Source organism: Malaclemys terrapin, chromosome 23 (genome assembly GCF_027887155.1).
Source record: "Malaclemys terrapin pileata isolate rMalTer1 chromosome 23, rMalTer1.hap1, whole genome shotgun sequence".
Classification (NCBI taxonomy): domain Eukaryota; kingdom Metazoa; phylum Chordata; order Testudines; family Emydidae; genus Malaclemys; species Malaclemys terrapin.
In genome coordinates, this window is record NC_071527.1 from 4,159,766 (window position 1) to 4,187,611 (window position 27,846).

Here is a 27,846-nt window from a genome sequence, read left to right on the forward strand (position 1 = left end):
CAGTGAGGGGGCACCAGAGATGGCAGGGGTGGGGGGGGGGAAATAGCAGCAGCAAGATAAGCAACTAATAAAGGGGACAGGCCCAGGGTGTCTCCATCCTCCCCTTGTTGGAGGGCTTGGACACGCCCCACAGCCCCTCTTGCCCCCCTGGAGCGTAGGGCCCACCCCAGCGCCAAACATCTGGGCTCTGGCTGGTGACAGTCAACCATCTCCTGAGCAGACCAGGCCTGCGGCGGTAGGTTATTGAGTGTCCTGGCCCGTGCGTGGCCATCCCCAGAGCCGGAGCAGCTCCTGCTACCTCAATACCAGGAGGTTAACGGCATTGGCCCCAAGCCCAGAGCTGGCCCCTTGCTGCAAGGGGGGCGGGGGAGAGGCACACGGCCATGAACCACGAGCCCTTCGGGAAATTAGCATCACGCGGGTCACGCTGCGGATCCTATTAACCGAGCGGCCGCCGGGGCGGGGACGACTCTGGGAAAGCAGAAGCCGCTGACCCAGCAAAGGGACAGAGCAGCACCGCCTGCCCGCTGCCTTGAGGGCGCAGATCCAGCATCATCCTTCCACCCCCCCCCCGCCCCCACAGGCTTCGGCAGCCATGATCCCACGGAGCGGAGGGACGCTCTGCCCAAGGCCTGGACTGGGGCACCCCCAGCCTGCTGGGAGTCAGCCCAGCCACAGGGATCCAGCAGGGACTTCTGGGCCTTTCCCATCTCCCAGCCCCCCAGGGGGCCTCCTTAGCAAACCCCATCCAGGGCCAGAGCCGTGGCCCACCGCCAGCCCGACGCTGCGCCCTTTGCATCCTAGGCCCCTGCTCTCTAGACCCGTAGCTTGCTCCACGCCAACACGCCACTTTCCAGACTTCTGCCGGCATTCTGGTCAGCCGGGGTAGCATTGCCTAGAGGGTAGACCGCCTCCCAGGGACTCAGGAGCCCTGGGTTCTAATCCTGCCTCCCCTGCTGACCTTTGTCCCCGTTCTGTGCCTCAGTTTCCCCTCATCTGCCTTGTATTTAGATGGCAGGGCCTGAATCCTTGAAGTCTGTGGAAGCTAGGAGCCTAAATACCTTTGAGGATCAGGGCCTAAGCTCTTCTTGGTGGGGTCGGTCTGTCTGTCTATGCAGCACCCAGCTCACTGGGCCTTCGGTCTTGGTTTGAGCCTGTAGGGGGCACTGTCAGAAGCCAGGCCCTTATCCATCGAGCAGAGCCAATAACCAGACCCGATTCACTTTCCTTTCCTGGCTTTAATCGCAGTTAATACAAAGATTCCAAAAATAGAAAGAGACCGAGACAGCAGCGCGGGCTTCAAGTGTTTTCTTTTGAATAAGACAAAAATGTAACAAACAAAAGGACGTGACCGTGTCACCAAAGCAACTGAAGTCTTTATGCCCTGGGGGTGGGGGGGGACACCCCAGGGCCTCATGCTGAGTGCACCGACCCCCACCGTGGGAGATGGGGGCACCCCCCCCCGACTGCAAGAGGGGGGTCCTGAGCAGAGCTGTGGGGTTTAGGGGAACACAGCCCCACATGAAAGGCAAATCAGTGAGCTCAGGTGAGCATGTGCATGCTGAAGGAGGCCTGGGGAAGCCCAGCTCCGAGGCCCCAGCTAGGCTGCATTTTGGGGCTCACCTACTGCCAGTTGGGGTGTCAGAGGCATGAGACCTGCCCAAGCACCTGCAGCTAGACTCCCCCGTCCTCAGGACTCCTGGCTGCAGTACAGGGGGTGGGGATTTCCCACGGCCATGTGCATTTCGGGGTAACTCACCAGAGGCCGTTGAGTCAGCAGATGAGGGATAGGAGTGGGGCTGGACCGGATGCTGGGGCAGGTCCCCCAGGTATGTGCAGGGGTGGGGGCGGGGAGAACAGGTCAGATGTGGTAACCACTGCTGGAAAATTTCTACAATACAGGTGTGGGGTGGTTCCCCCACCTGGGGGGAGGGGACGCAAACAAGGGACCAATTTCACATCCTAGCATGGCCATTTCAAGCCACATCAGAGGTTGGGGAGGAAGGGTCCTGAGAAGCTCAATGTTGAGTTGTGTTCCCGAGGAGGGAGAGGAAACCTGTATTTATGAGAAGTTGGGGTGTCCCCCCCCCCACCATCACCCCATTGGGCCTGGTGTTCCACTGCTCCCTGCTGGGCTCCCCTCTACAATGTGCAGAGCTGGAGTCCCCGCTCCTGGCACACATCGGCCTGTTACTAAGATCTCCCCTATAAGGACTCGGACCCTGAGGGGCAGGGGAGACCTGCAGGGGGAGGGGGTTCCCGGTTCCTCTGACGCCAAACCTAGGCTGTCGGCCCTTCTCCTTCTGAGTCACTCCGACAGGTCCCGGCCCTTCCTAGCTGGGCCTGAGAACAGCACCCCCTGAGGGCAGGAAGGGGGTCGGCCTGCCCCAGGGCCCAGCCAGGCACGGGTCTCACAGCTTTGGTCCCATGGTGCCCTCCCCGGGCCTGGGGCTTGGCCGTGACCCACAAAGTTCACAGTGGGGGCCAGCCCGGGCGGGCGATGGGGGAAGGTAAAGCTGAGTGGCACAGACACGGCTGCCTCTCCATCTTGCTCACGGAAGTGAAGCAGGTCAGACACGGGGGCCAGGCCCAGACAGGGGTGCCCCTTGGCACTGGCCCGCGGCCTAATGGCACTTGATGGTGTAACAGCCCAGCAGAGTCTGTCCTGCTGCCGGAGGGATGTGCGCCAGGCCCCAACGCCACGCGGGCAGAGCGACAGCCATGGCCCAGCCCACCCGAGAGCCCCCTCGGGGAGGGGATGCTGCCTGCAACCCGGTCGACATTTGGCTTGGACGAAGAGCTGGTTCTCTTTGGAAATGCCAAAGCGGAAGGTGCAGCGGGGGGGAAGGCACCGAGATGGAGAGGGGCGGTTGCCAATGCTGGAGTGGCAAAGGTGCCCGCAGCAGCCACCGCTCATCGGGGCGGCCACGGATAGGACATGCCACAAACGCCATCCCGGCAGGTTCCTCGGGGCCTTGCGGGGTTGTGTTGTGGCACCGACGAGGAATGCTGGGAGGTCAGAGGAAGGGCCCCGTCTCGCCAGGCTGGTGTGGGGAAGTCAAGCTGTGCTGAGAGCGGAGTCAGCACAACGCAGAGCTGGGGGAATTGGGGGGGGGGGCTGGCGCCAAAGTCTCCTATCGCCAAGGGGCTCAGCTCCAGTGAGCATTTCCTGAGACCACCTGCAGCAGCTGTTGAAGCTGAAGATGTCACCACACTGGGACTTCAGTGGGGGGCTTCTCGCACTGAATATGTGGCTCCTGACCCCTTCAGCACCCCACAGAGGGGATGCTCCAGGCTTCGCCCCAGCAGCCTGCTGGTGGTGGAGGAAGCATCGTGTTTTCATGGGCCCCATGTCCCAGATGGAGGGCAGCAGTTAAGGCAGGGCGGTGGGCGTGGTCCCCTAGATCGAGCGCGCTGCTTTGGACTGTAGGAGCGTGAGTCCAACGTGACCGTCTCCCTGCAGCCCAAAGGTGCCCCCGCCGGCCCCTGCTCTGGGCTGAACCGGCTAGGGAGGTGGAGTGTGGCTTTGGTTTAAAGTTACCCGTTACGGCAGCCTCTGGCTGGGCCGCTCTCAGCATCTCCCCCTCCTTCGGAGCCGAGCGGCAATGGGTATGAGGCAAGGATCTCGGCTCCACTGGGCAACGGCAGCTGTTGGGAGTCACGGGGCCCAGCTGGGGTTGCTCCAGGAACATCCTTCAGAGCGACGCTGGGATCCAGGCCAGGAAGGAGGATCTGGTTGGGCTGGAGACCCAGCTCCTGGAAGGAGCAGGCTAAGGGACAAGGGAGGATGGAGAGGCTCCCTCAGGATACGAGTCCCTGGGCCTGGGCCTTGCCGGGGGGACGACGACTGGGGAGTGGGTTGCTGACCCCAGACAGGCCTGGCTCCAGCTCCAGAGGCCTCAGTAGGTGCCTCCTGGGGGAGAGTGTTACAGGGAATGGGATCAGTGGCTCCCCGTGGGAGGATGAGACTGGGAGCGGGGGACGGCAAAGGCAGGGCTCTGGCCCAGCCCCAGGCACCGGCAGTGGGATTCGGAGAAAGCCACAGCAAAGGTGCCGCAGCAGCTGCCCCGCCATGCGGGACGCCTCCAGGGGCCGGGGACGCCTCCAGGGGCCGGGGACAGCTGGCGTTTGCCCTTTGGAGAGCTGGAGGGCCATCCTGCCGGGAGGCTGGCCGTCTGTTCAGGCAGTTGCTCTCGGAGCAGCACGTGGGGGGAGACGGCAGGCATTGGGATGCACCCCCCTCCCCACCCCCCATGGCAGGAGTCGCCCAGCCAGGCCCCCCACGTGGAATCCGCAGGCGCTGTGTGTCAGGGAGGCGAGCAGGGCGGGAAGCAGGGCCCCGTTTGCGAGTCGGAGCGCGGGGAGCCCTGCACCCCGCAGTGCAGAGACCCCAGGGCTACCAGGAGATGGGCTCAGACCTGTGACCGGGGCTACAGAGATTTTCCCGCTTTGCAATCCAACATCCCGTCCTGCGCCCCGGTCCGAGAGGCGAGGGCTCGGGCACCGCCACTGGGGCCCGGGAGCCGACTCCTTGCCCGACCACCTCCTCCTGGCTGCTAGCGAAGGCACTGAGTGAAAGTCCCCTGCAGAAATGGGCCGCCAGGGCACTGGAGGCTCTACGGCGCCCGCAGCTGGCCGAGGCTGGTATAAACGTCCTCAGCTTCGCTCAGCTCTTCGAAGATGGGGAGGAGGTTGAGCAGCTCTGTGTCCGCCATGTCATCAAACCAGGACTGGACAGGCACCTGCAGGGGGGCAAGGACGGGAGGGGAGGGTCAGCAGGAGCCCCACAGAGAAGTCAAGGCAGGCTGGGCCCAGATCCTCGACGGAGCACGCTCCGCTTAGCCACCCCCAGGAGCTCAGCCGTGGCCCGGGGCGCTCACCGCGTTCTCCGGGTGGAAGATGTAGGAAGCCGGCGAGTTGTCCAGGATGAGTGTCTTGTGCAGGTCCCGGCCCAGGCGGCTCAGGTCCTTGACGTAGCAGCCCTGGTGGAAGACGCAGGACTCCCGGAAGAGCCGCGCCCGGAACACCCCGCACTTGTCCAGAAGGTCCGTCACCGGGTCGGCGTACTGGCAAGAGCAAGAGAGGGGCGTGTTGCTTAGAGTGGGCTCTGCCGGCACGTGACCGGAGCAGCTCGGTTCCCCGCAGCCCAGCGCCAGGGCTAGCAGGAGCGGCTCGGCTTGCTCAGAAGATATCCCCCCTCCTACCATGGCTAGGCCACGGCCAGGCCAGCAGCACAGAGAACCTCTCCCAACCACGTCCCCTCTGCCCGGAGCAGGCAGTGTGGGGAGCACCCCCACTCCCCCAGGTTTCCCTCACCTTGGCCAGGCTGGCAGTGAAGAGGACACACTCAAACAGCTCGCCCATCCGCCTCAGGAATTCGTCCACAAAAGGTCTCTTGAGCACATAGACCTAAGGAGGGGAGGGGCCGTCAGCAGGGGGCAGGAGAGACTCTGGGGTGAGGGGAACACAGCCCCCGGGGGGACGATGCTCGCGTTCCCTGCTTCTGCTGGCAAGTTGGGGGGGGGGGGCAGCATTGGCCTGGGGCTTATTCTCAAGCAGATGGAGCCTGGTGCCTAGCGCCACCTGCCCAAGCTGCCCCTTGGGAGCCAGCTGGAGGGGCACGGAGGGGCTGTCCTGTGCTCGTCGCTGCAGCCAGCGTGGGGGCTTCAGCCGGGACCCGTCACCGCTCCCCTCCCCCCGCCACGCCCGGCGCCGAACCCAGCCCCGTCAAGTCCATCTTCCTCCGGCGCCAGCAGCCGCCTCCTGAAACAAGTAATCAAGAATAGGCCGTGCTGCCTGGTAACAGCCTATCCTGGATTACTTGAACCGGGCTACGGCCTCCGCAGATCCTCCGCGGCCCCAGGGAACTGGGCCTCCTCGCACACAGGACAGGACAGGCCCCGCTCCTGGAACAGATCCTGGTCACAGCGCCACCCACCCCATCAGAGGGACTCGCTTACCTGGTGCAAGGTCCCCTCTATCTCCACAGGCACTATGAAGTCAGCATTGTTGATTGGCTGAGGGGGGAAAGGAATCAAGGGATCTGTTAGCACAAGAGCAGAGGGGGTTCCCCATCACGGCAGCCCCAGCTCCCCAGGGGCAACAGGAAACCAGACAGAGCACGCATGCCGGGGTGTCTCCGCATGCATCTGGCTCTGCTCTGGGGGAGATGGTGTCGGAGAATTTTGCTTTGGCGGGCGAGGAGCCTCCAGGACCTGCTCCAACCCCCAGCTGCTCTGCTGTCCAGCCAACGGGGCGCAGCAGATCCCAACCTCCACAGCTGCCCCAGCCCCTCCAAGAACATCTCATGCCTCGTTTCCAGCCCCCGGCGTGTCACCCGTTTATCGGGCATTCACGGGATCTGGGATTAAGTATTCTCCATGGCCAGCAGTGGCTCAGAACCCAGCTCCTGAGAGCCAGACCCGCCTGCTCCTGCCCCTGCACCGTCTCTTCCCACCAGCCGCCTCCCTGCGCCACCCCTCCACCCTACCCCCTGAGCAAGCACGTGGGGTCACCTTAAAGGAGCTGTGCACCAACGTCTCATCCAGGTCAATCACCACGCAGATCCTGCCCTGGTCCCGCTGAGTCACCTCGGGGAGCAGGCACGTCCCGGGAATCTGCAAGCAGATACACGTCCAGCTGTCAGAGGGATTCGGGGAGCAGCCCTGGCCCACATGCAGTTCACAGGTTGAGTTGCCCCTCCTCAAAGCGAGACCCCTCCATGGAGATCAGGGCCAGTGGAACTAACCAGCAGACCCCCCCTCCCGCCCCCACACCCCTTGGAGAAGGCTCCTCATCTCCAGCAGCTCTCCCATCTTACACCGAGTTGGGGTGTCCATCCATGTCCTCACACTGGAGAGAATTCCACTGGGGACCAGCAGGGAGACTGTAAACATCCCATCCAGATATCTGGGCGATACCCTCCCCATGACCCGGAGCACCCTACAGAATTACCAGCCTCCTTCCCATCTGGGCCATCCTGAATTCCCACTGGGAGCGGCCAGGGACTGGGGAGAGACCTCATGCCAAAGCTGCACGGACCGTGGCACATAAGAACGGCCAGACTGGGTCTGACCAATGACCCATCTAGCCCAAGATCCTGTCTTCCGACAGTGGCCGGTACCAGATGCTTCAGAGGGAGTGAACAGAACAGGGCAATTATCAAGTGATCCGTCCCCTGTCGTCCAGTCCCAGCGTCTGGCAGTCAGAGGCTTAGGGACACCCAGTGCATGGGGCTGTGTCCCTGGCCATCTTGGCTAATAGCCACTGATGGACCTCTCCTCCAGGAACTTATCTCGTTCTCTTTTGAATTATGCTTCTGGCCTTCACAACACCCTCTGGCAACGAGATGGTGGCGCTAAGAGATGGCGGCCTTTACCTTTTCTCCAGTGGAGGAGCGGTGCCCATCCCACAATGCTCAGGGACGAGTGGGGAACTTTGAAGCGAGGGGGAGTAAGGGAATGTTACAGTCTTAAGCTTCTCCACCTTCCCTGGGAAGGCAGATCACTTTGGGCTGGAGCCAACACCCAAGCAAAATCCACAGGACTCCCAGGGATACTGTGGGGTTTGGATCAGGGCCTGTTTCTGCAGGAGAGGAAGGGGCATTTGCTTGGGAGATCGGAGCTGGGAATCTCAGCCACCCACACAAATACCCACACAAATACCTGGTAGAACTGGTACTGAAGACACTGCAGCAGATCGGACTAAAGCGGGAAAGAAGAGGAGAAACACAGGTATTAGGGTGACAGCCGGCAGCAGCAGAGAGACAGCGTGGCCCTGACTGGGCTGCGGGACTAACCCGCCCCTTAGCCCTAGCCATCCGGGGACAGGACAGAACTCCCCTGCGATCTGCTGCCATGTGCTTGCAGCAATTCTCATCTGAGAGAAATCAGTTAAGAAATAATCAAAGGCTAATGAATAGCAGCACAAGCACTGGGTCAGCCAGAGAACATGAGAATTAAGACAGATCAAGCAGGGAAGGACTCAGAGAGGAAACTGCTGCAGGCATCTCTCTCTCTCTCTCTCACACACACACACACACACACACTTGTTTATGGAGAAGGGGCCCAGTGCTGCCACCTGGTGGAACATTCCCATCACACAGGTGGGGGTACCTGCACACACACCTGCTCTATGAGTTTTGGGGGAGATGGCTGCAACTTTAGGGGGCTGTGCTTGGACGAGGGTTCCTTCCATTCACGTCTGCGGCAAGGCGACAGAACCAGACTCTCTGGCTTTTTGGTTTACCGTGATCAATGACAAACAAGCTTCGTTCTTAAGGCACAGGCATGTCCTATGTGGGGTCAAACACACTGGTGTCTAGAGGGTCGGTAGCCCAGCTCCAGGCCCCCCCTGCCCTGCAGCCCCCTTACCTTAGCGATGGTGCTGGGTTCCTCCTTGTGCAGTGCATGCTCCCCACCGCAGCCTGACTGACCGACATTCTGTGTGCGGAGGCAACAGAAAAGCGCCTTGAATATGTTCCGGCCACGAGGTTTCTTGGGAGAAGACTTGGACACCAACCCTGGAGCACGGGGAGAGAACCACAGCCAAGCGTAAGCAGGATGGTCGTCCGCACAAAGCCAGCTCCCCACGCGGGATACAGACCCAACCTCGCGGTATTGCAGGGGCTGGTGGGAGAGGTCCAGTCCACTGCAACGTGTCTGGGAGACTAGCTCAGCACAAGGGTTGCAATCAATGAGGAATATGGGCCCAACAGGGCAGGACCGGGGGGGGGGGGTGAGGAGGGGACGAGTGAGCCCCTGAAAAACGAACCATAGCAGAAATCCAAGCAAAGGACTGTGGGCAAAATTCCTTGAAGGATGGAGTGGATTCAGCCCAACGGTCCTCACTCATCCTCGTCCCTCCCCACTGCCCCATCCCACCCAACGGGCCCTTGAAGGCTGCGACCCTCCCAGCCCCAAACTGGGAGGGACCCAGGGCTGCAATGTTGAGTAGCAGCCAGAAGGTGGCGCTGCAGACCCACAAGTCCCCAGCACCTTTGAAGTACAGTCATGTCCGGGAACTGCTGGAGGACCAGAAGTGGGAGGGGGAGCCCCCCAGGAGGAGGGGGAGCTGGCAGGCTGGTACAAGGGGTGAGATAAACAGCCCCTGGCTCAGAGCCAATGGTGGGGAAACAACCTGGGGGCACATGTCACAGCCCCCTAGCGTGATCATTAGCTAAGTGACCGTCACTGAGCCTGGATGGAAGGTGAGCTGGGGACAACACATGCTAAATCCAGCCATTCTTGGGCACCAGGCAGTAAAAAACTCTGCAAGGTTTTTCCCTCCAAGAAAACCAGGCAGCTGTCCACAGGGCGGAGATGCCAGCCTGGGCTCTGAGCCGCTGGGCTGGGGAGGGACCGCAGCATCTCTGGGACCATTGTGCAACTGAGACCCCCAATCCCTCCCTCCCAAAGAGTCCGAAAACGAAAGGCCTGATCTCCTCGCTAACGCTGGTGTAAAGCGGGAGTAACTCCGTGGGAGTCAGAGCAGTCAGACCAGCAGGAGCGGCAAAGCAGGGCTGGAGCCTGCAGTCGGCGGGCCGCACTCCGGAGCAGCTCCGAGCCTCGCTCTGGAAACTGCATCCTTCCATCAGCACAATCCTGGTGCCATAACTCCACTGCCCCAGGGTGCCAGGGGGCCCCTCCCTCGCACTCTCTGGCTCCACCCCCTCCACTGTCATGCTGCACCCCAGGTTTTGCTCCCCTCCAGTCCCACCATATTATCTTGGGTTTTAGAGTCAGTTGAGAAGAATTCCCATCACCTTCCGTGCCACCTGAGTCACCAGCACCTCCAGGCAACCAGGTGCCAAGGCCCACCAGCATCTAAGCACAAATGGGCACGTGGGCATGGTATGGCTGACTGGCCAACTCCATGCACCGTGCACCACAACTCTCCCAACTCCCCACCACCCCCCCAGGCTGGTCTCTCGAGGACAGGCTGCCCCCTAGGCCAAATGTTGCACCACGCTCCACGGAGGTGACGTGGGGCTTATCTGCTCTTGGGACCCAAGCCGGGATTTGCACCCAGGGCTCCAGAAGTGCCTGGTATCCTTCAAGGGTGCTGAGCACACACAGCCCTTTGAGTAAATGTCTCAACAGAGATTCGCCCCTTCCTTATCTGTGCTCCACCCGCCCTGGGATCTCCCTGGGCCCATGCAGCACAGGCAGACACAGCCCATGGGCCGGAGGAGCAGGCAGAGAGGCTGGCGAGTTGTAGTGAAGCCCATGTGAAGAGACTTCACCCCAGCACCGCTGTGCAGCCAGCCTGATCCGGGAAAACAGCACGGCCACTGCAAGGCACAGGGGGGCTGAGGCTAAGGATTCGCCCATCACGAACTCTGCCACTGACTCATTGTGTAGCCTTGTGCAAGTCCCTTCACCTCTCCTGCAACTAGTACCTTCTTCTAGGGGCTGAAAGTGCCTCATGCATCTGCATGCTCACAGCACGCACCCGGGGGTGTCTTGCCTGGCAGGCTTCATCCCCTCCCATCCTGGAGAGATCTGAGCCGAGTGTCCCCAGGATTGTAACTGGGGAGAGGAACCTGGGGCCAGCAGCGATCCCAACCCATGGGTAATCTGTATCTAGGGCTCCCTGCACCAGCTCCCAGCAGCGAGAAAGATCAGGCTGCGTCCCTGTCCTTCTCCAATAACTGCAGCGGCATTTCCTCTTTCCCTGGCGCCGTGCTCTGGCGGACGAGGTTAAACGGCGTTAATCACCCCAGCCGCATTCGGCGATGGCTTCCCTCCCGAGAGCCCTGGCCCCAGACCAAGAGAGCCGTTCTCAGGGTCAGGGTGCAGAAGTTACAGGACAGCACAGAGGGGGAAGCCGGGCAGGAGACTGGCTGGCTCCAGAGAGTCTGAAAAAACGTAGCCTTACGGATCACGGGCCAATGGTCTCCTCACACCAGCCACCTCCCATTTACAGAGACAAATGCAGGGTTCGCGCCCAATCGTGACAAGAACCATTGACCAATGGACGTGCCAGCTAGAAGCAGGGCCGGAGCCCGGCCGGCTCAGGGCTGGGATCGGTTAATGATAAACCTGATGTTTGCTTTGCTGACAATCCAAAGGGACAAGCTCTGTGGGGTGCTGGGAGAGCACTGAGGGAGGTACCAGGCCTGGAGTCAGCAGGAGGCACACGGGGTAGAAAGTGACAGGCGCTCTGCCCTTTACAGGGTAGCCTTCAAGGGTGGAACAAAACAGCCTCCCCACACGCACACAAACACACGCACACACACCCCCACACACACACCCAGCACCTTTCCCGGGCTAAGATTAATTTCTAACCCTTGCTGCATTTCCTTGTTCCTCCCTGGTCAGAGAATCTCTTCACAAGCAGATCTTAAATTTCCTTTTTAAAACCTCCATCTGGGGCCGAAACTCTTTCCCCGTCTCCTTCGCAATGCTGAGCTAAGCACCGGGAGGGAGGAAGCACCTTTCACTCCTCCACCAGCTGCAGAAGCTCAACAGCATAGCTCAGTGGTTTGAGCGTTGGCCTACTAAACCCAGGGTTGAGAGTTCAATCCTTGAGGGGGCCATTCAGGGATCTAGGGCAAAAATCTGTCAGGGACGGTACTTGGTCCTGCTGGTGAAGGCAGCAGACTAGACTCGATGACCTTTCAAGGTCCCTTCCAGCTCTATGAGATAGGACCGGCAACCAAGAACCCCCAGGCCACGGTCAAACTCGAGTCTCCAGATCCGATGCTCCCAACCCCATCACTGCATTATCTGCTCTTAGGGGCTTCTCCAAACCCCAAAGTGCCAGGAATGTGCCCCTAGGGGAACAAACATGGAGAACGCCCCCACCGAAGAAGAGATAGGAACAGAGGGTTTGCCATCACAGGAGCCTGTGGGCCCAATGTGCCCAGCTCCAGCAGCAGTTGCTATGAAATGCTACTGAATACTCCATGCTGAACGGTCAGGGCACCGTAAATTGCCCCCCCTCAATCAGGAAGTCTGATCACCTCTAAAACAAATCAGTTGCAAACAAAAAGTAGCCACGAGCCATGGAAATGGAGGAGAAGGCACGTCTACACATGAACGTTAATCCAGACTAAGGTAGGGTGTGAATATAAAGCCGTTTAACTATTCCCGATTACCTCCACATGCGGGTGCTGCTCTTATTCTGGAGTACAACAGGAATAGCTTCTGGAATAACTCCCCATGTAGACAAGCCTGAAAAATCTCTTTAAAATACGGACTTCAGTGTCCCGTGCCCAGTTGGCTTCACTCTCTCACTCCTGGTGACATTTCAGACCACACTGGAACCCAATCAGTTATTTCCCTTCTCCCGCAATTAGCGCCCGACCCATAGATCCACTCCCACCTTGGGGGAATCTTTCCAGGTTGTGGGTTTCTATTTTGATGTTGGGCCCGGGGAAGGAGGCGACTTAGCTGATACAGACTAGACAATGAGCAGTTCAAGAAGCCTTCTCCACCCGCCAAGTTTTATGCTCATCTTGAACCCCTAACCTAACCCCACCTGGCTCCCTCTCTGAATTTGCATCTCCAGCTGATGCACCAGGAAACAAGCAGGACAATTGTAGTCAATGAGTCATCAAGGAGACTCAAGCCAGGCTTTGTTAGCTGATGATAAAGACAGTTTGTGCAAAGCAGGGAGGGGATCCTAAACTTTATTACCTCAAAAAGAAGAACAGGAGTACTTGTGGCACCTTAGAGACTAACAAATTTATTAGAGCATAAGCTTTCGTGGACTACAGCCCACTTCTTCGGATGCATGGGCTGTAGTCCACGAAAGCTTATGCTCTAATAAATTTGTTAGTCTCTAAGGTGCCACAAGTACTCCTGTTCTTCTTTTTGCGGATACAGACTAACACGGCTGTTACTCTGAAACTTTATTACCTCAATTAGCCTTCCAAATTACCCCTGTTCTCACAGGGCCAGCCACCAGGCTCCAGCAGCCCATCCGCTTTGGGAGGTTTCACTCCATGCGCCCATCTTTTAACGAGCAGCAGATGGTGGTGCAGAGGTGGCAGATCCTGGCGACAGAGACTCTGGTGCAGCCCAGGTTGGAAGCTAGCTGCAGTAATATCGTGGCACCTGCCTGCAGAACCAACCCTCCCAGCAATCGAGATGGGCCTACAGCCTTGTCCTCTCCAACGGCTTTGCCTGGTCCTCACAGCCGAGTTGGTGGCCGAGGAAGAGGCATGGCATTAGCAAGGTGACGGCCAGCACGCTCGTGCTGCCCAGAGCCCCAGAAGCAACTGCAATAGTTGCCTCCTGCAAAAGCTGGAGGCCTGGAGGGCAGGCTGGGGCTACCGAGTCAGACGATGACCCAGCTGCATTGCCTATGGCAGTATGAGGAAGGATTCAAGTCGCCAGCCATGAGGAAGACAGAAGCAGGTAATCGAGGCATCTGGATACCAGCAAGACTCCATGATGGAAGCACTTGTTGGGCTTTGATTCGCTCTCAATGATTCTCCTGCCCAGCCCAGAGAGAGACAGCCCCAAGTCACCGCCCCATGGGATTCCTACACACGCCCACACACTTCCTCCAACGCGACTCACACCTGCGTTCCAGGAACAGCAGGCAAGTTGGGATCAGCTTCATGCTGGGTGAGGGGTCGGGCCGCCGGGGTAGCATTGAGAGAAGTGTTTTTGCAGGGAGCCCTAACTTGGGAATGCTCCAAACCATCCCAAAGCACGTCAGAAGATTCCTAGGCTAGAAGGGACCACTGGGATCATCTAGCCTGCCCTCCCGCGTAACGCCCCTGAATTCCCTCTCGTTTGCCAGCAATGGAGAATTCACCACAACCCCTAGTAAAATTCTTCCAACGGTTAATTCCCTTCACTGCTAAACAGGTGCCTAATTTGTCCTCTGAATTTGTCTAGCTTTAACTTCCAGCCATTGGATACTGTTAGACTTTTGTCTGCTAGATCAAAGAGCCCAGCAAATTTTTATTCCCCACGTAGGTACTTGCAGACTGTGATCAAGCCACCCCTTAACCCTCTCTTTGTTAAGATAATTAGATTGAGCGCCTGAGCGAATCCAACACCTTTGTCACATGCTTATTTGTCTAGGGGGACATTAGTGGCTTGAGATCACATGTGTGTGTTTTAAAGGCGGAGAGAGATGGGGAATGGGTTCCTTAGGGCCAACTCCCAACCCCTGGCATAACAGGGTCAGGGACATAGCTATCATCTGGCTCCCCAATGGAGACTCCAGAGCATTTCCGGCATCACCGGGTCCTTTATGGGCCAAACCACACTCATTGGAAAAGACTATTTCCTACTGTATATGCCGAGGCGCACCAACGTTTGGGGACGTGGTGGCGAAGGTCAATGCACGAGTCAGGCAGCAGCTCTCAAAATAGCCAAGACTGAAGTCAGTTCTAGTAACCCAGTGTCCAACGCAGCTCTTGAGAGGAGGAGACAAGTGAGAAGGAGCCAGAGGCAAAGGTACAGGGGGCCATGATATATATGGTATCCAACCACTTCTCCTGAGCTGGGTACCACTGTCACAGGCCCAACATCCTGCAGGGAGCTGGGATGGCTGCTCTCCAAGACAGGCTCCTGGTCGCGATGGACGCCTGGTCTCATAAAGGGAGGCAAATCTATGTGCCAAGGGAGCCAGGGTCATGAACAGGGAGAGGGGTAGTGAGCTGGAGAGGTTCGCGGGATACCAAATACCATCTGTGAGAAGAAGCCAAAGTCAGCGGAGAGCTTTTCCTTGGCCACAGCATGGATCCTTCCGATTTTTTCTATGCTCCAACAAACACCTTTCCCCAAACCGCTCCAGGGCTCATAGCAGCACCAGCTCCAGCTCCTCGTAGGCTCCCAGCACAGGGCAAGAACGGATCTGGCTTGAAGTTCTCCTCATTGTTTTCCAGGTGACTGTTGCTGGGCAGGACCTGGAACGCGCTGCAGTAGCGGCAGCCCCAGGACCGGGGAGGCTGGTCTCTGCAGCCCATGGAACAGACCAGGTGATGTTTCAGTCTGCCAGCATGGAATCCCATCTGGCAGGACACCTGGGAGCTGGAGGGCAAGACACAGCGGCAACTGGTCACAGCAGAGGCTCTTGTCCAGAGAGCACTGGATGCAAATTGCAGCAACAGTGGTTTGGGGGAAGAGATTAAGAAGGTTTTGCACGTGGAGCTGGAAAAAGATATTGGACAAGTCACCGCAGTGAGAATACAATCCTGGGATTTCTAAAGCACCCATCACCGTAGTATCTGGGCTGTCGTACTGCGGCCTTCATCTCATTTGTCCACTTTTCCGGATCTTCTGTCTCCACAGTGGCAGTTCCAGCCGGATGCTGCAGGCGGTGGGGTCTCGCCACCTCCCTTCCAGAGCCACGCTGTTCGGGGACCCATCACGCAGAGTGCAGTGTGGGGGTGGGTCTTCCAATCCGAGGCAGCTGCTCCCTCGATTCCCGAGCCTAAGTGCTGAAGGTTAATGAGAGGCAAGCATCCCGGGCTAAGGTAAGGTCTGACTGCGGGGAGGGCCAGGCCCAGCCATTGCAGGGAGAGCAGAGGGGCGCATCTTGCTGGTGACTGAACTCACCTCAGGAACCAAAGTGCCACCACTCTGTACCCTGGGGGTGGGGGCTTTAGTGTAGTACCCCCACCCCGACTGTCCCTGAGAAGAGTCACTCACCTTCCTATGGCTGCCCCTGGAGAGCCTATTTCTTGGTGCAACAGGACAGTGATTTACTTCCTAGGAGGCACACAAGGGCACCCCCCTTTCTGTCACTCCCGCATATATCCTCCCCCGCTCCCCACCCCATGCCCACACTTTGCTTTGCCAGACCCCTCCCCTCCAGTGCACTTCAGTCCCCGCCCACCGCCCTTTCCTCTCACCCTGCCCTCCTGATTCCCTGTTCTGCCTAGGCACTAATGCAGCCATCACACTGCACCTGTCCCCTCGTCCCATACTTGGACTCTCCCCAGGTGGTTACTTCTCCTCTGGGTTTCTAGTTGCTGGGGAAGGGGGAAATCTCAAAGACCCTCAGCCCCAGGGGAAGCCACCCAGAGGAGTCCAATAAACGCCACCCACCAATTTCCAGTCTGTTTGGACTGAAGCTCAAATGACAACAGAGGGGAAACGGACGGGTTATCGGCCCATCCCAGCAAGCCCAGGCTTCCCTCCCCAGCCCGTCCCCATAATGAAGGGGAGATGACCCCCCATTTATACCTTGCAGCTGGAAGCAAGCTCAACTTCAGCCCACAATGCTGAGGGGCTGAGCCCCCGCATCCTCCCTGGCCCAGGCACCCCCCCAGCGAGCTCCAGGCACCGAAGCTGCCAGTTAATACATTCGCTGCCGATGCACGGAGCAGTTACTCAGTGTCAAAAATACACCGAGTGCATCCTCAGCACGTCTCAGTGGCCTGGCCCGGGGCCCTGTGGAGGGATGAGCTTACAGGGTCAGGAAGCGATTGGGATGGTCTCTCTTTGGGGGGCCAGGGAGAAACTAGGAATCCCAAGTGGAAACTCCCTCTGCCTGGAGCCAGTCCCCACGTGGGGAGATCAGGGCCAGGCAGCAGAGTGGGATCCCCTGGGATGAGACGCAGAGGGGAGGAAGGGTCTCCGGCACCTGGCAGCTTGCCTGACCTGTGAGGACACTGGCCCAGGAACAAGCAGTGCCAAGGGAAAGGCGACTCCCCCCCGCAGCTCCCAGAAGACATGGGGTTGCCGTGCTCCGAAGGAGCCGCTTCCTGCCTCCCTCGCTCGGCAACTTCACTCCCAAGACAAGCGGTGGGGTCCCAGGTCAGACTGGGGGTGCTGCAGAGCAGATGAGAGGGAAGGGGGAGGGGGTTAACCCACCGCAGTAAGGGCGGAGGCCCCAGAGCAGAAAGGAATTCTGGTAGGTCCCAGAGCAGATGAGCCCTTCAGAGCAGGCAGGGAGCTCCAGGACATGAATTATTCACATGGCAGAGCCCCTGTTCTATCAAATGTCACCAGTTCCAAGGGGCTGGCCACTGCAAGCACTAAGTGGCCACGGGGGTGGGGCTGGGAAGGGGCAGGAGACTTTTCCCCTTGCACAGATTTTGCAGCTCCCAACAGGGGGGAGATTTAGAGCTCGACCGAGGGACCTTCCCCTTGCACCCAGGAGGGGGGTTTAAACAGTCCCTAAACCCACCCTAGACCAGTGATGGTGCAGCTTCCGGGCCCCAGTCGGTTGCAATCCCCCTGGTACTTTTCACCCTGAGCCGAGCCCAGCCCTTGTGACACGTACCCAGCCCCACTCCTCAACGCCAATATTTCAGTGCAACTTTGCAGAACAAAGACCAGTCCCTCTGTCCAGGCAGCCCACAGCTGCCTCCCACTGACAGCTTCCTCTCACAGAGGGGATCGTGGAGAGGGAGAGCTAGGGCTCTCTGGGGGAGACGGCTCGGGTTTCTGTGCTTAGAGGCATCTGCACAAGCACGGTGCTGGGCGTGGTACAGAGGGAGTTGCTTTGCAATAATCCCAGTGCATTCCCAATCCAGGGAACTGTCATTAAGGTATCGAAGCAGAGAAATGACATGTCAAAAGTATTGTTTATTTGTTAAACCTCCCAACAGCGTCTCCCACCTGCCCTGGGGAGAACCTCCAACTTGTCTCAATCACCTGCACGGCGTAAGCGGGGCCAAGGGCACAGGGAGAACAGAGATGTAAGATCTTAGCGGCACGTTGGCTGTGTGTAGGAGAAAACTATCCAACATCCTGCAACCACCCTGCAGCACCCACTGAATGAGGAGGCTGGAAGCTGGAGATAAATACACAGCTTGACTGATTTCGAGTCACTGAATAAACATACTTTGGCGTTCTGTGAGCCAAGGACCATACCCCCCGGGCAGGAGATTATGCCCTGAAACGATCCTGAGATTCGGGCAAACCCTTCCATGCAGTTCTGTATGTTTTCTGACACTACTGGAAATGCTCCCAGGATATGCTCCGGGTTTCCTGAAGCCAGCCTCCGAAACAAAGGATTTTAGCCCTGTAACTCCCACCACCAGTGGAAGTCAAGGGACAGACAAACCTCAGATGAGCTCAGGCGTTTTTAACACCCACGTCTCTGGCAACGCACGGCACAGTCACCCAGACTGCAAACTGGCAGCCGGCAAGACTGAAGTTCAACCACCCCCAAGCAGGTGAATACGCTTACAGAAGACAACAGCACACGCTCGTTGGGTTTTCCTTTTTAAAAAAGACCAGAACAAGTCCAAACAGAACATCTCAAAATCAGTAGAGCCAAAAAAAGGATACATTGCTCCTAGCCCTATCCAAAAAAAAAAAAAAAAAAAAAAAAAAAAAAAAAAAAACCTCAGGAACCAGTGGACTCTGCTACAACAAACCGCAAAAGTTCACCTCTCACTTCAGTGTCGTCACTACCCCAAAACACAGGAACCCCAGGGCCCAGCCCCCGGAACCCCAGGGGAAGGGTTTGATGGACAGCACTGAACAGGGGTCACTCCTGCTGGAGCAAAGAGATGTGAGGCGGGGGGGAACAGCTTTCAGTCACAGGCCATCCCTGAGTAAAATGAAACCTACTTTCACTCGGAGAGTGACCCAGCACTGAGTGATGCCCCAGCCCCTCCCATCCTCCATGCCAGCCTCTGCCCAGATTTAGAGAGAAGTTACAGCAGGAGAAGCCATGGCTTTTGCCTGGCACACTGCTGCTCCGGTCCCTATGAACCACAGCCCCAGTCGCTGGGGCTGACCAGCTGCCGGTTCAATCATCCACCTAGCAGAAGGCAACTGGTGAGGACGAGCCAGACAGCACAGGCTCACCCCCAGCATAAACCTGTTTAGCAAAGGCTAACAGAGCAGAAAGACAGGAATTCCTCCTGGGCTGGGACGCACAGCATAACCCTCCCCCACCCACCAGCTCGTTAAAAGTCTGATTCGCAGCTTCCCAGGACTTCCTTCTTGCACACACTGACGGGAGGAGGTTGGTGGTTGGGCAGGGCGAGTTTCTTCCATTAGCAGCCCAGATGAGCTAATGCTCACAGCCGACGCTCCAGGTCTCAGTCATGTCACCTGGGTCAGATATTATCTCCCACTCCTCTACAAGAGGGTGGATGGGCCCCTTCCTCGATACAATTTCTGTCTAGCCTCGCCTTAAGGAGGAGATCACAAACCTGGTTCAATGCTATTTGAGGAGGCTCTGAGGACCCGGGGAGACAACAGTCTCTAGGAGCAGCATGTGAAACTTTATTAATTAATATGGAGCTATACCGATCTCATAGAACTGGAAGGGGCCTTGAAAGGTCATCGAGTCCAGTCCCCTGCCTTCACCAGCAGGACCAAGTACCGTCCCTGACAGATTTTTGCCCCAGATCCCTAAATGGCCCCCTCAAGAACTGAACTCACAACCCTGGGTTTAGGGGGCCAATGCTCAAACCACTGAATTATCTGGGTGAGGAATACGCTCTTTTGCTCCCAATCCCTGTTCCTGAACTTCAGCCACAGGTCGGGAGATGGGCCAGGGCAATAGGTCGTCTCACCCCAACCCGTTAGTTCACAAAGTCTTCCCTAGAACTCAGAGGTGCCCAAAGCCAGAGGGGCAGTGACAAGCTTCACCAACCGTCGTAAGGCCGAACTGCCTGGTCGGAGATGATCAGGGCTTGTCTACACTGGATACGGCTACAGCAGTACAGCTCCAGTGCTTCAGTGTAGACACTATTTATGTGGCTGGGAAGGGTTCTCCCATTGGTGTCGGGGAGAAGCAGCGGCAGCAGCTCGGTCGATGGAGGAATTCTTCCATCAACTTCGCACAGTCTATGCCAGGGGTGAGGCTGGGATAGCTACCTCGCTCAGCGAAGAAGCTATGCTCATGAAGTTCCCAGCGTAGACCAGCCCTTAGCCAGAGTAGAGACACCACGACGGTGACAGACATTTGAAAATGGGATACAGGCCTTTAAAATCCAAGGCATAGCTCTCCCCTTCCTCAGCTGCATCAAGGAGAGAGAAGTAGAGTCCAATTAACGAGTCTGTGGCTGAGAACAATCGAGCTTCGGCTGAGCATCTTGGCCAGGATTGGGGGCACCTAGCTCCCATTTGGAGAACCCCCAATCCTTGGTCTCATCCATGCAGCTTCCATTTACTGCGTCTAAGTCCTGACACAGAAGGTCCAGTGGACTGAACGTGAGGCTGGGATCCAGGAACTCCTGGGTTCTAATCCCACAGCTAACACCGGCTCCCGCTATGGCCTTGAGCAAGTCACCTCTCTGTTAAACAGGGACGATCGCAACCACAGCGCGGGGAAGGGAAGTGCTAAGGTTAACCTAGTGAGCATCTGTACTATTGAAAAGCGTGATGTAAGTGCTTGGTTGGAGCATTGGCCTGCTAAACCCAGGGTTGTGAGTTCAATCCTTGAGGGGGCCACTTAGGGATCTGGGGCAAAAATCTGGTCCTGCTAGTGAAGGCAGGGGGCTGGACTCGATGACCTTTCGAGGTCCCTTCCAGTTCTATGAGATAATAAATATATATGGAGATATACCTAAGTCTTCCAGAGCAAACCAGGGTCTCTCCCAACAAAAGACACCGCTCCTCACCCCCAGAGGCCGTACCTACATTAATCTTCTCTCTGAATTCTTTCCCATCGCTAATGCTAGTACAATTTCAAAAGGGGGGAGGGGAGGGAAAAGCAATGGTGTAGACAAGGCATCAGGCGCCAGTCTGTATTTTAAACACTAGGTCATCTGACCCTGTCATTTCACGCCCCTAGGGCATGAAAAACGCTGATGGTCGCCCAGAGCCTTCTCTACACTAGAGCTCCCACCAACGGTGCCGCAACAGTACAAAATAACCACCTAGAGGAGGCCAAAGGGAACACAGCCCAACGACACTCCAGGTTCTTGCAGGAAAAACCCAGGAGTCCTGCTGTGAAGGGGGGAGGGAGTCAATCACGTATTTAAGAGGGAAAGGCCTCGGTGTTCTACAACCAGAGAGCTCTTACTGCACATCCTCTGCAATCCTCCCAACGATACCCGAGCCCATGCTGCCCTTGCGCCTCTCACGGCCTATGCAAAGTGCCCTTATTTAAGAGTTAGGTGCGGAAGAGGCCAATTAAGAACAGTGAAGTGCGACCCTCTTAAAGGGCCGGGGCTGGGTTTGCCAATCGAGGTTATGGGGGTGGGGAGCACCATGCTAGATTCCCCATCAGCTCATAGTAATCACTGCCTAATTAATGGGCATCTCCATTTAAAAAACAAACACACACAACAATGGCCTTTCACTGCATTATATCACTGAATCAATACCCGGTGGGACTTGCTTCTCTAAGGGAGGCACCATTTATAGCAAAGCAGAAGGAAAATGCCAAATTATTTCAAGCCCATGACAAGGTGTAAAAGGCAAATCCAATTATAACCCAGAAGCCTCTGCCCAGAGGGACATTATTCTGTGAGGCTGATGCTATGGTCTAGTTTATACAATCTTCAGGGCAGGAGCGGTCACTTATCACAGATCTGTACAGCGCCCGGCACAACAGGCCCCAACTTGGTTGTGACCTTTTACGTGGCGCTGCAATATATACGTCGAACAACAATCCATAGCCTATGTTGGAATTTCTGCCACTGATGTAGCTGCACAAAAGCAAACTCCTGGTGTAGCCCCCCGCCCCCATTTATCCTGGTGCCCATCACCCTGCGGTGGCGCACGTCACATCTACGCTAGGGGGCTTACATTGGCATGGTCACATCTGTGGGGGAAATCCCAGCGTTGATTCAGAGATTATACTACCAGAAGGCACCACTGTGATTATCTAATATGTAAAACAAGACTTAAGGATGTAAGACAAGGTCTAAGGGTGTGGGGATTCATAAGTCCTTGGCAAGATCTATCTTGTCTACTTATATGGTCCTCCTTACCATGATATCTGAGTACCACATACTCTTATCTTCACCAGCCCTCGTGAGATACAGCAGTGCTAGGAGGGGAACTGAGGACAAAGCAACTAAGGGTGGGATCCACAAAGGGAATTAGGCGTTGCAACACTCAACCTCACAGCACCTAACTTCTAGGCACCTAGAAATTCACAGGAACGCCCCCCGCCATCCGCAAAGCCCAAACCAGGCTCCCTAGACCATGAATGGGGAGAGACAGGTGCCTTAAAATGGGCAAAGCCAGCATGGTAGGTGGGGAGCCACCTGAGCTAGCCAATGGGAGATGCCAATGATGGGGGGGGGGTGCTAAGCCTTTGCCCCTTTCATAGAGATAGGCACCTAAATCCAGGCTGCAGGGAGGCATCTAGGTCTGTTCGCAAGCCGTGAATGGGAACCCCTCTCCTGGAGTCGGGCAGTAGGCACTGAAGCTGTTTGTTGCCTGCCTCGCACTCACCCGGGATGTGGGAGACCGAGGTTCAATTCCCCCCTCTCTGCCAGAGAGGGAGAAGGGAGACACCCGGTCAAATCCTCTCTTTCGGGAGCGTGCCCTAACCACTGGGCTATGGGCTATTCCGATTGGGGGACCCAGTGTCTGTTGCTGAAGCTGTTCCACTGTGGATAAATCATAAAGGGCTGCACGGGACTGGACCCGAGGTGCCCTGTCTCCCACCTAACCACTGACCTATACAGTGACTCTCTCTGGCCCAACGACTTAAGTATTTAACCAAAGTGGAACAGCTTTAATAGGACGGACTAAGGTCTGGTATTGACCTAGTTACGTCGTTCAGGGCTGTGAAAAAACGTCAGGCCTTGTGCGACGCAGTTCGGTCAATTTAACTAACCCCACTAGCTCCAAGGAAGAATCCTTCCGCCAACCTGGTTATCGCCTCTTGGAGAGGTGGACACGCTACACTGATGGGGGGGAAAAAAAACCTTATTTTGATGTAGGAAGCGTCTACACTATGGCACTAGAGCGACACAGTTGTGCCTCTGTAGTGTAGACATGGCCTCAGGGAGCCCCACATCAAAATACCCCCTCGCTCAGTGGTTAGAGCACTCTCTGGAAAGGCAGGAAATCTCTGTTCAAATCTGGCAGAGAGAGGGAACTGAACCTGGCTCTCCCACAGCGAGTGCTCTACCCACTGGGCTAAACCATTTAAGGTGGGAACCATCCCCACCTCCTCCTCCAGTTGGATTCTGACAGGGACCTGATCCTGGAGGCCGTTTCTCAGCACGCCTACCGGATTGGACCCTGCATGCAACATAGACAGATGCGTCTCTATCTCCCCCCAGTTCGTTAATCGCTCTGGGGCTTAGGCAGGACATAAGTGTCCAGGTGCCTAGAGGAAGACACTGGTGCGCCTGCATAAAGGCAGGACATAGGTGCTGAGGGAACGGTTATCCTGAAAACGTAGGTGCTTAAGCAAGTTTAGGCACCTACAGGGTTCAGCAGGAGTTTTGGGGATCACAGTGGAGCCAAAACTGGGATTTAGGCATGTAAATCGGGGGTGGAGATGCCTAAGTACCTTTGTGGGTCCCACTTCAGGGTCACAAAGCAAGTCTGTGGCAAAGCAGGGAATTGAACCTGGGTCTCCCGAGTCCCCAGCTACCGCTCTAACCACTAGACAATCCTTCCTGTTGGACATTTTGGCATCATGTTCTCTACGCCCCTAGTCCTTTCCCAGGCAAATACAGCTATACGTTATAATGGGATTAAGAAACATTTCCAAACCGTAGATCTTTTGCAAAAATCAGCAAGGAGCACGTTTCAGTATCAGATTCATGCTAAACAAGATTTTTGGTGCCTCTCTTTCAACAAATAAAATCAGAGAGAAAAGCTGTTTTGGGGGATTAAGGGAAGAGGGGTCAACCGATGCCGCTCCCGATCCATTATTTTGTAAAGGGATTGAAAGGGCTGGTTAAAATGTATCTTAAAATGGCCTCACACACCCCAGTCAGTTACCTCCCTGAGCACTGCAATTTGCAGTGCATTTTTCAAAACAGAGGAGTCGATACAGCACGTTGCTGTTTGATCTGGCTCCAAAAATGGCTGTCACGACCAGAAATCCTGATCTCTTGCAGCAATCAAAATCCAGCCCTGAGAAGAACTCAACAGGAAAAGCAATCCTGCCCAATCCCAGCCTTTAGGAACACCAACCACCCGGGGAGGGGGTGGCGTGTGTGCCCCTGGTACTGAGCTCAATGGTACCGAAGATATTGTACTCCCTAAGGACATATGGAAGGAACGCATACTTTCCTCACCGAGGATCCGCTCTGGGGACATTTCAGCACGCATCATTTGCTTTAGGCAAAAAAATCTGTTTGGGAAGTTCCTAGAAATGGGGGGAAATGCACACAAAGTCCCAGCGCTGCTGACTGAGTTAAACGTCATGTTGCAATACTGTGTTCAACCCACAAAGAAACATATAGAAGAGGAGGAAATACGTTTTCTGCCTGGGAAGTTACTGAACATTTAAAGCCAGAGCGGAGCGAGAAAGAGAGAGATCCTCTAGAAAGGAGAATTTCACTGGCTTTCTCTGCTTACACATAAATCACTGCTTCTAAGAAGAGAAAAACCCATTAAAACTTTGCTGTTCTGTAAACATCCCAAAGGTAGCAGGCGCAGCTCCCACCAAGTCAATAAATTATCCTTAACTACAAATCTCACCCACAAACAGTGGGAATACCTTTTTAAAATTTGCGTCTGCATTTTCAAGATTTAAAAAAAAAATTGAGAAAAGACCCCAAAATTCCTCTGCAAAGATTCCAAACCTCTAAAATTGAAGGATCATTTATTTCATCAGACAATTAAGGACTTAATGAATTTTTTCCTAGTAAGTGGTGTTCTTCTAAACTAATTCCAGTAAGAAGGTTTGACAATCCTGTGACTATCTTCCGTGCTGATCATGTGGGGAAGGACTGGGGTCTGAGAAAAACCCAGGTCAAATATCAAGGGGGATCTCTCTACAACTGCAATTGTGAAGGTCCAACAACTAGTTATTTGAAACCTCGCTAATGAATTGCTGAGGGCAAACTCCAAAAGGAAAAAAACAAACACACGAACACAGAAGCAGTGAAACCTCCACTTTAAGAGGAATTTACACTGTCAAAAGCCAACGACACAAACCATTCCTATCAAGCAGATTATAATAGGGAGTTTAGACACTAGGGAAATTTCTCTTTGAAGTGGTCATTTGGGGTCCACAAAAATCCAAAGGATGATCAGCACACACAACCCAGAAGGGCTCAGTAATGGGGAAGGACCCATCTCATCTGCACTAAACCCAAACTCAGCACTGCTAACAGTATCCGGTTGTGCCAGCGTCCAACAGCAAACTACGGAATGAGGGGCTCCAAAGCCGCGTGCCCCCCACGCTCAGACTTGTAGTTCATCGCTCTCCAAAAAACAACACTTGTTCCACTTCCTTATCAAAATCAAGTTTTACTAGTAAAATACTTAAGAATTATTCATCTCCTTTACTGTGCCACCCACCAAGACAAAAGGAGAAAGAACACACAGGCCTCCTCACGACCAACTTCCAAATAGAGCCAACTTGTTTGTTTGCTAGGGATTTCTCCACCCAAATTAGTGTTTCTCTGGGCGACTGCCATGAGCCTCCATTTCCCTGAAACAAGGCAAGCCAGAGGAGCGACTAGATGCTGGCATTCAATTAAACCTTTCTGGATCAGCCAGGGCACCAAGAAGAAGGGGGTGGGGTGCCTGGGGAGAACAGCAACGCAAGTTCAAAGCCAATGCCACCTCCAAGATCTCTGGCACTCCTGCCAAGAGCTAATCGGTAGGTAGGCAGGCAGGCCCCAATCAGCCAGAGGGAACGGTGGTAAACAAACTCCCTTCACTCACGGTGGGGCACGTAGCTGATTTCTAGCGTCCAAGGGGCAAAATCTACTGGACTTTTGCACAGTTTCGCCAATTTCAAAAGACTGGGCGCACCCAACATGCATGCAGCTCCCATTCAGGCACCCTAAGAAGTGGCTGGCGCATGGAGTGGTTGGCTCTTTTGGAAGAAAAAAAAATTTGAGGAGGAACTGCCAGGTGCCCAGCACTTTGGGAAAAAAGGGCCTTTATTTAGATGCTTAAAAATTGGAGTGGAGCTCTTTTAGAAAATGTGCGCCCCACGGTGGGTGGAGAGAAATAAATCGAACCCTGAACTTTTTCAGAGTTCTGGCCCTAAAAGGAATAACACTGCCTCTTTAAGAGCATGGAGACACTGGGAAAAAGGAACTGGAGAAAAACTGAGGCCCCAAATTAACCCGCATGCAACCCCAGAGCATTCAAAAAACAAAAAAAAGGGAGACAATTCCATGTTCTGTTGCACACAAACAAATGCATCACCACGGCAATCAGAAACACCCAATAAACAATGGACTAATTATTCCTACTCCTCCAGTCACAGCCCTTCAGAGTCTCCAAGTACAGTTTTGCACAGCTGATTTCAAGATCTCATCTCTCCAAAAACCTCCCCCCCCTCAAAAAAAAAAAAGCCACCGCACAGGTTTTATTGCCCGTAGATGAAACTAGTGGCTAGTAAAAAACCAAAGCAGAACTGGACTACAGAGCTACCAATAAGGGGCACATTTAAATTGGTTCGTGTTTCCAGCTAGGTTTTCCATACATAAGCCAAAGAGGATCGATCTTTCAATCGTAGTGTCCTGCAATTGGCAAAGCCCATCGGGTCAAGTCTTGTTTTTTCCATGATGAAACCATGGCGCTCTATGCTGGGGAAGCCACAGTCTGTGGCATGGCAAAACCAGGAGACAGCTTGGGATTGAACCCCCCCAAATCTCCTATATCAGCTTGGAAAACGCCAGGTTTGGGAGAAGGCTGCTTGGAGGGGTCAGCACAGAGCCACAAACAGTCCCTTAGACCAACGTGAGAGCACCCACTTGTAGATCGGGTGACCAGATAGCAAGTGTGAAAAAACTGGGACACTTTTTTTGGGGGGGATACGGGGGGGGAGTTGCCTATATGAGACAAAGCTCTTAATAGCAGGACGTGTGGTCACCCCACTTGTAGCCAAGGGCAGGGCAGAACAAACAGCAGCTAGTAGGAAGCAATGGAGCTCAAACCTGACGTTTTAAGATCTCCGATGCAAAAAAAATAATAAAATAAATCGTGTCAAATGCCAAGAAAGTCCAGGAGCTGGGCTCAGCGGAAAGGGGGGGGGAGTGGGAACGCATGGAAGCCCCTGGCATTCCTTCCTCTCCACATAACTAGGATGTTTATGAAAATTCCCCAAATCCCAGCCGCCCAGGACAGAAGAGGAAGGAGGGGAGGGAGCCGATCACAGCGACAAAAACAACCCCACCAGCGCAGGGGAAAAGGCAGAAAATCGCAACCACATTTAAGGGTCAAGTGAGGATTTTGCAGCTGGGTCGAGTCGCCCCCTTTCAAAGGCTCTTTTTGCAAACGTTAATACAAGGGGGAGGGGAAGGGGGTGGCGGCAGGCAAAGGGCCCCGCGTAGCTGCAGAAATGGAAGAGCAAAGCCCCCCACACAGGTCGCTAAACAGCGCCGAACCCGAGTGGGGAAGGGTGCAAGAGACACCCCCTCCGCATTGGCACAGAACAGGAACAGCCCCCACGTTGCCTAGATCAGGAGTTCGCTCCCCACCACTGCACAGATAGGGGAGGTGGGGGTGATAGTAGGGGGTGGGGAGAGAGACGCCTCCTGTTCCTTATTGCAAAGTTTCTAACTTTCTCTCCCTTACCTTGTTTTGCAAGCACCAGGGCTTCTTCCCTCTGCACTTGGGTGATGATAGAACCGCTTTCCATCTAACAATCCCACAGATCCAGGGGATCCTTTGGGTGGGAGGGGGTTGGGGGAAGGAAGAGGCCCAGGGAGGTGGGGGCGGGGGTGCTGTGTGTAGGAGGTGTGGGGTGGTCCTCAGCTGCAAATGCCCTGGAGTAGGCTGCATGCATGCATGCATGCAAGCCGAGCAGCGGCTCCGGGCTTCTCAGATCGGGTCCAACATGGAGAATCCGGGGCTGGAGCGC

The 27,846-nt window shown here is 55.6% G+C and overlaps 1 protein-coding gene across 2 annotated transcripts; it reads right to left on the reverse strand.

The window, feature by feature from the left end:
• Nucleotides 1-1,218: 1,218 nt before the first annotated feature.
• On the reverse strand, nt 1,219-27,846 carry CTDSP2 (CTD small phosphatase 2). 2 transcript variants are annotated; one of them, XM_054012450.1, is made up of 8 exons: nt 27,561-27,846; nt 8,373-8,521; nt 7,665-7,703; nt 6,516-6,617; nt 5,961-6,017; nt 5,317-5,409; nt 4,881-5,066; nt 1,219-4,742 (listed from the first exon to the last, which is right to left on the reverse strand). In XM_054012450.1, exons 1-8 carry the CDS (start codon nt 27,622-27,624, stop codon nt 4,617-4,619), a joined length of 816 nt encoding a protein of 271 aa, XP_053868425.1. In that variant the 5' UTR covers nt 27,625-27,846; the 3' UTR covers nt 1,219-4,616. The 2 variants fall into 2 exon arrangements, with proteins under 2 accessions (XP_053868425.1, XP_053868426.1); XM_054012451.1 differs by lacking the exon at nt 7,665-7,703.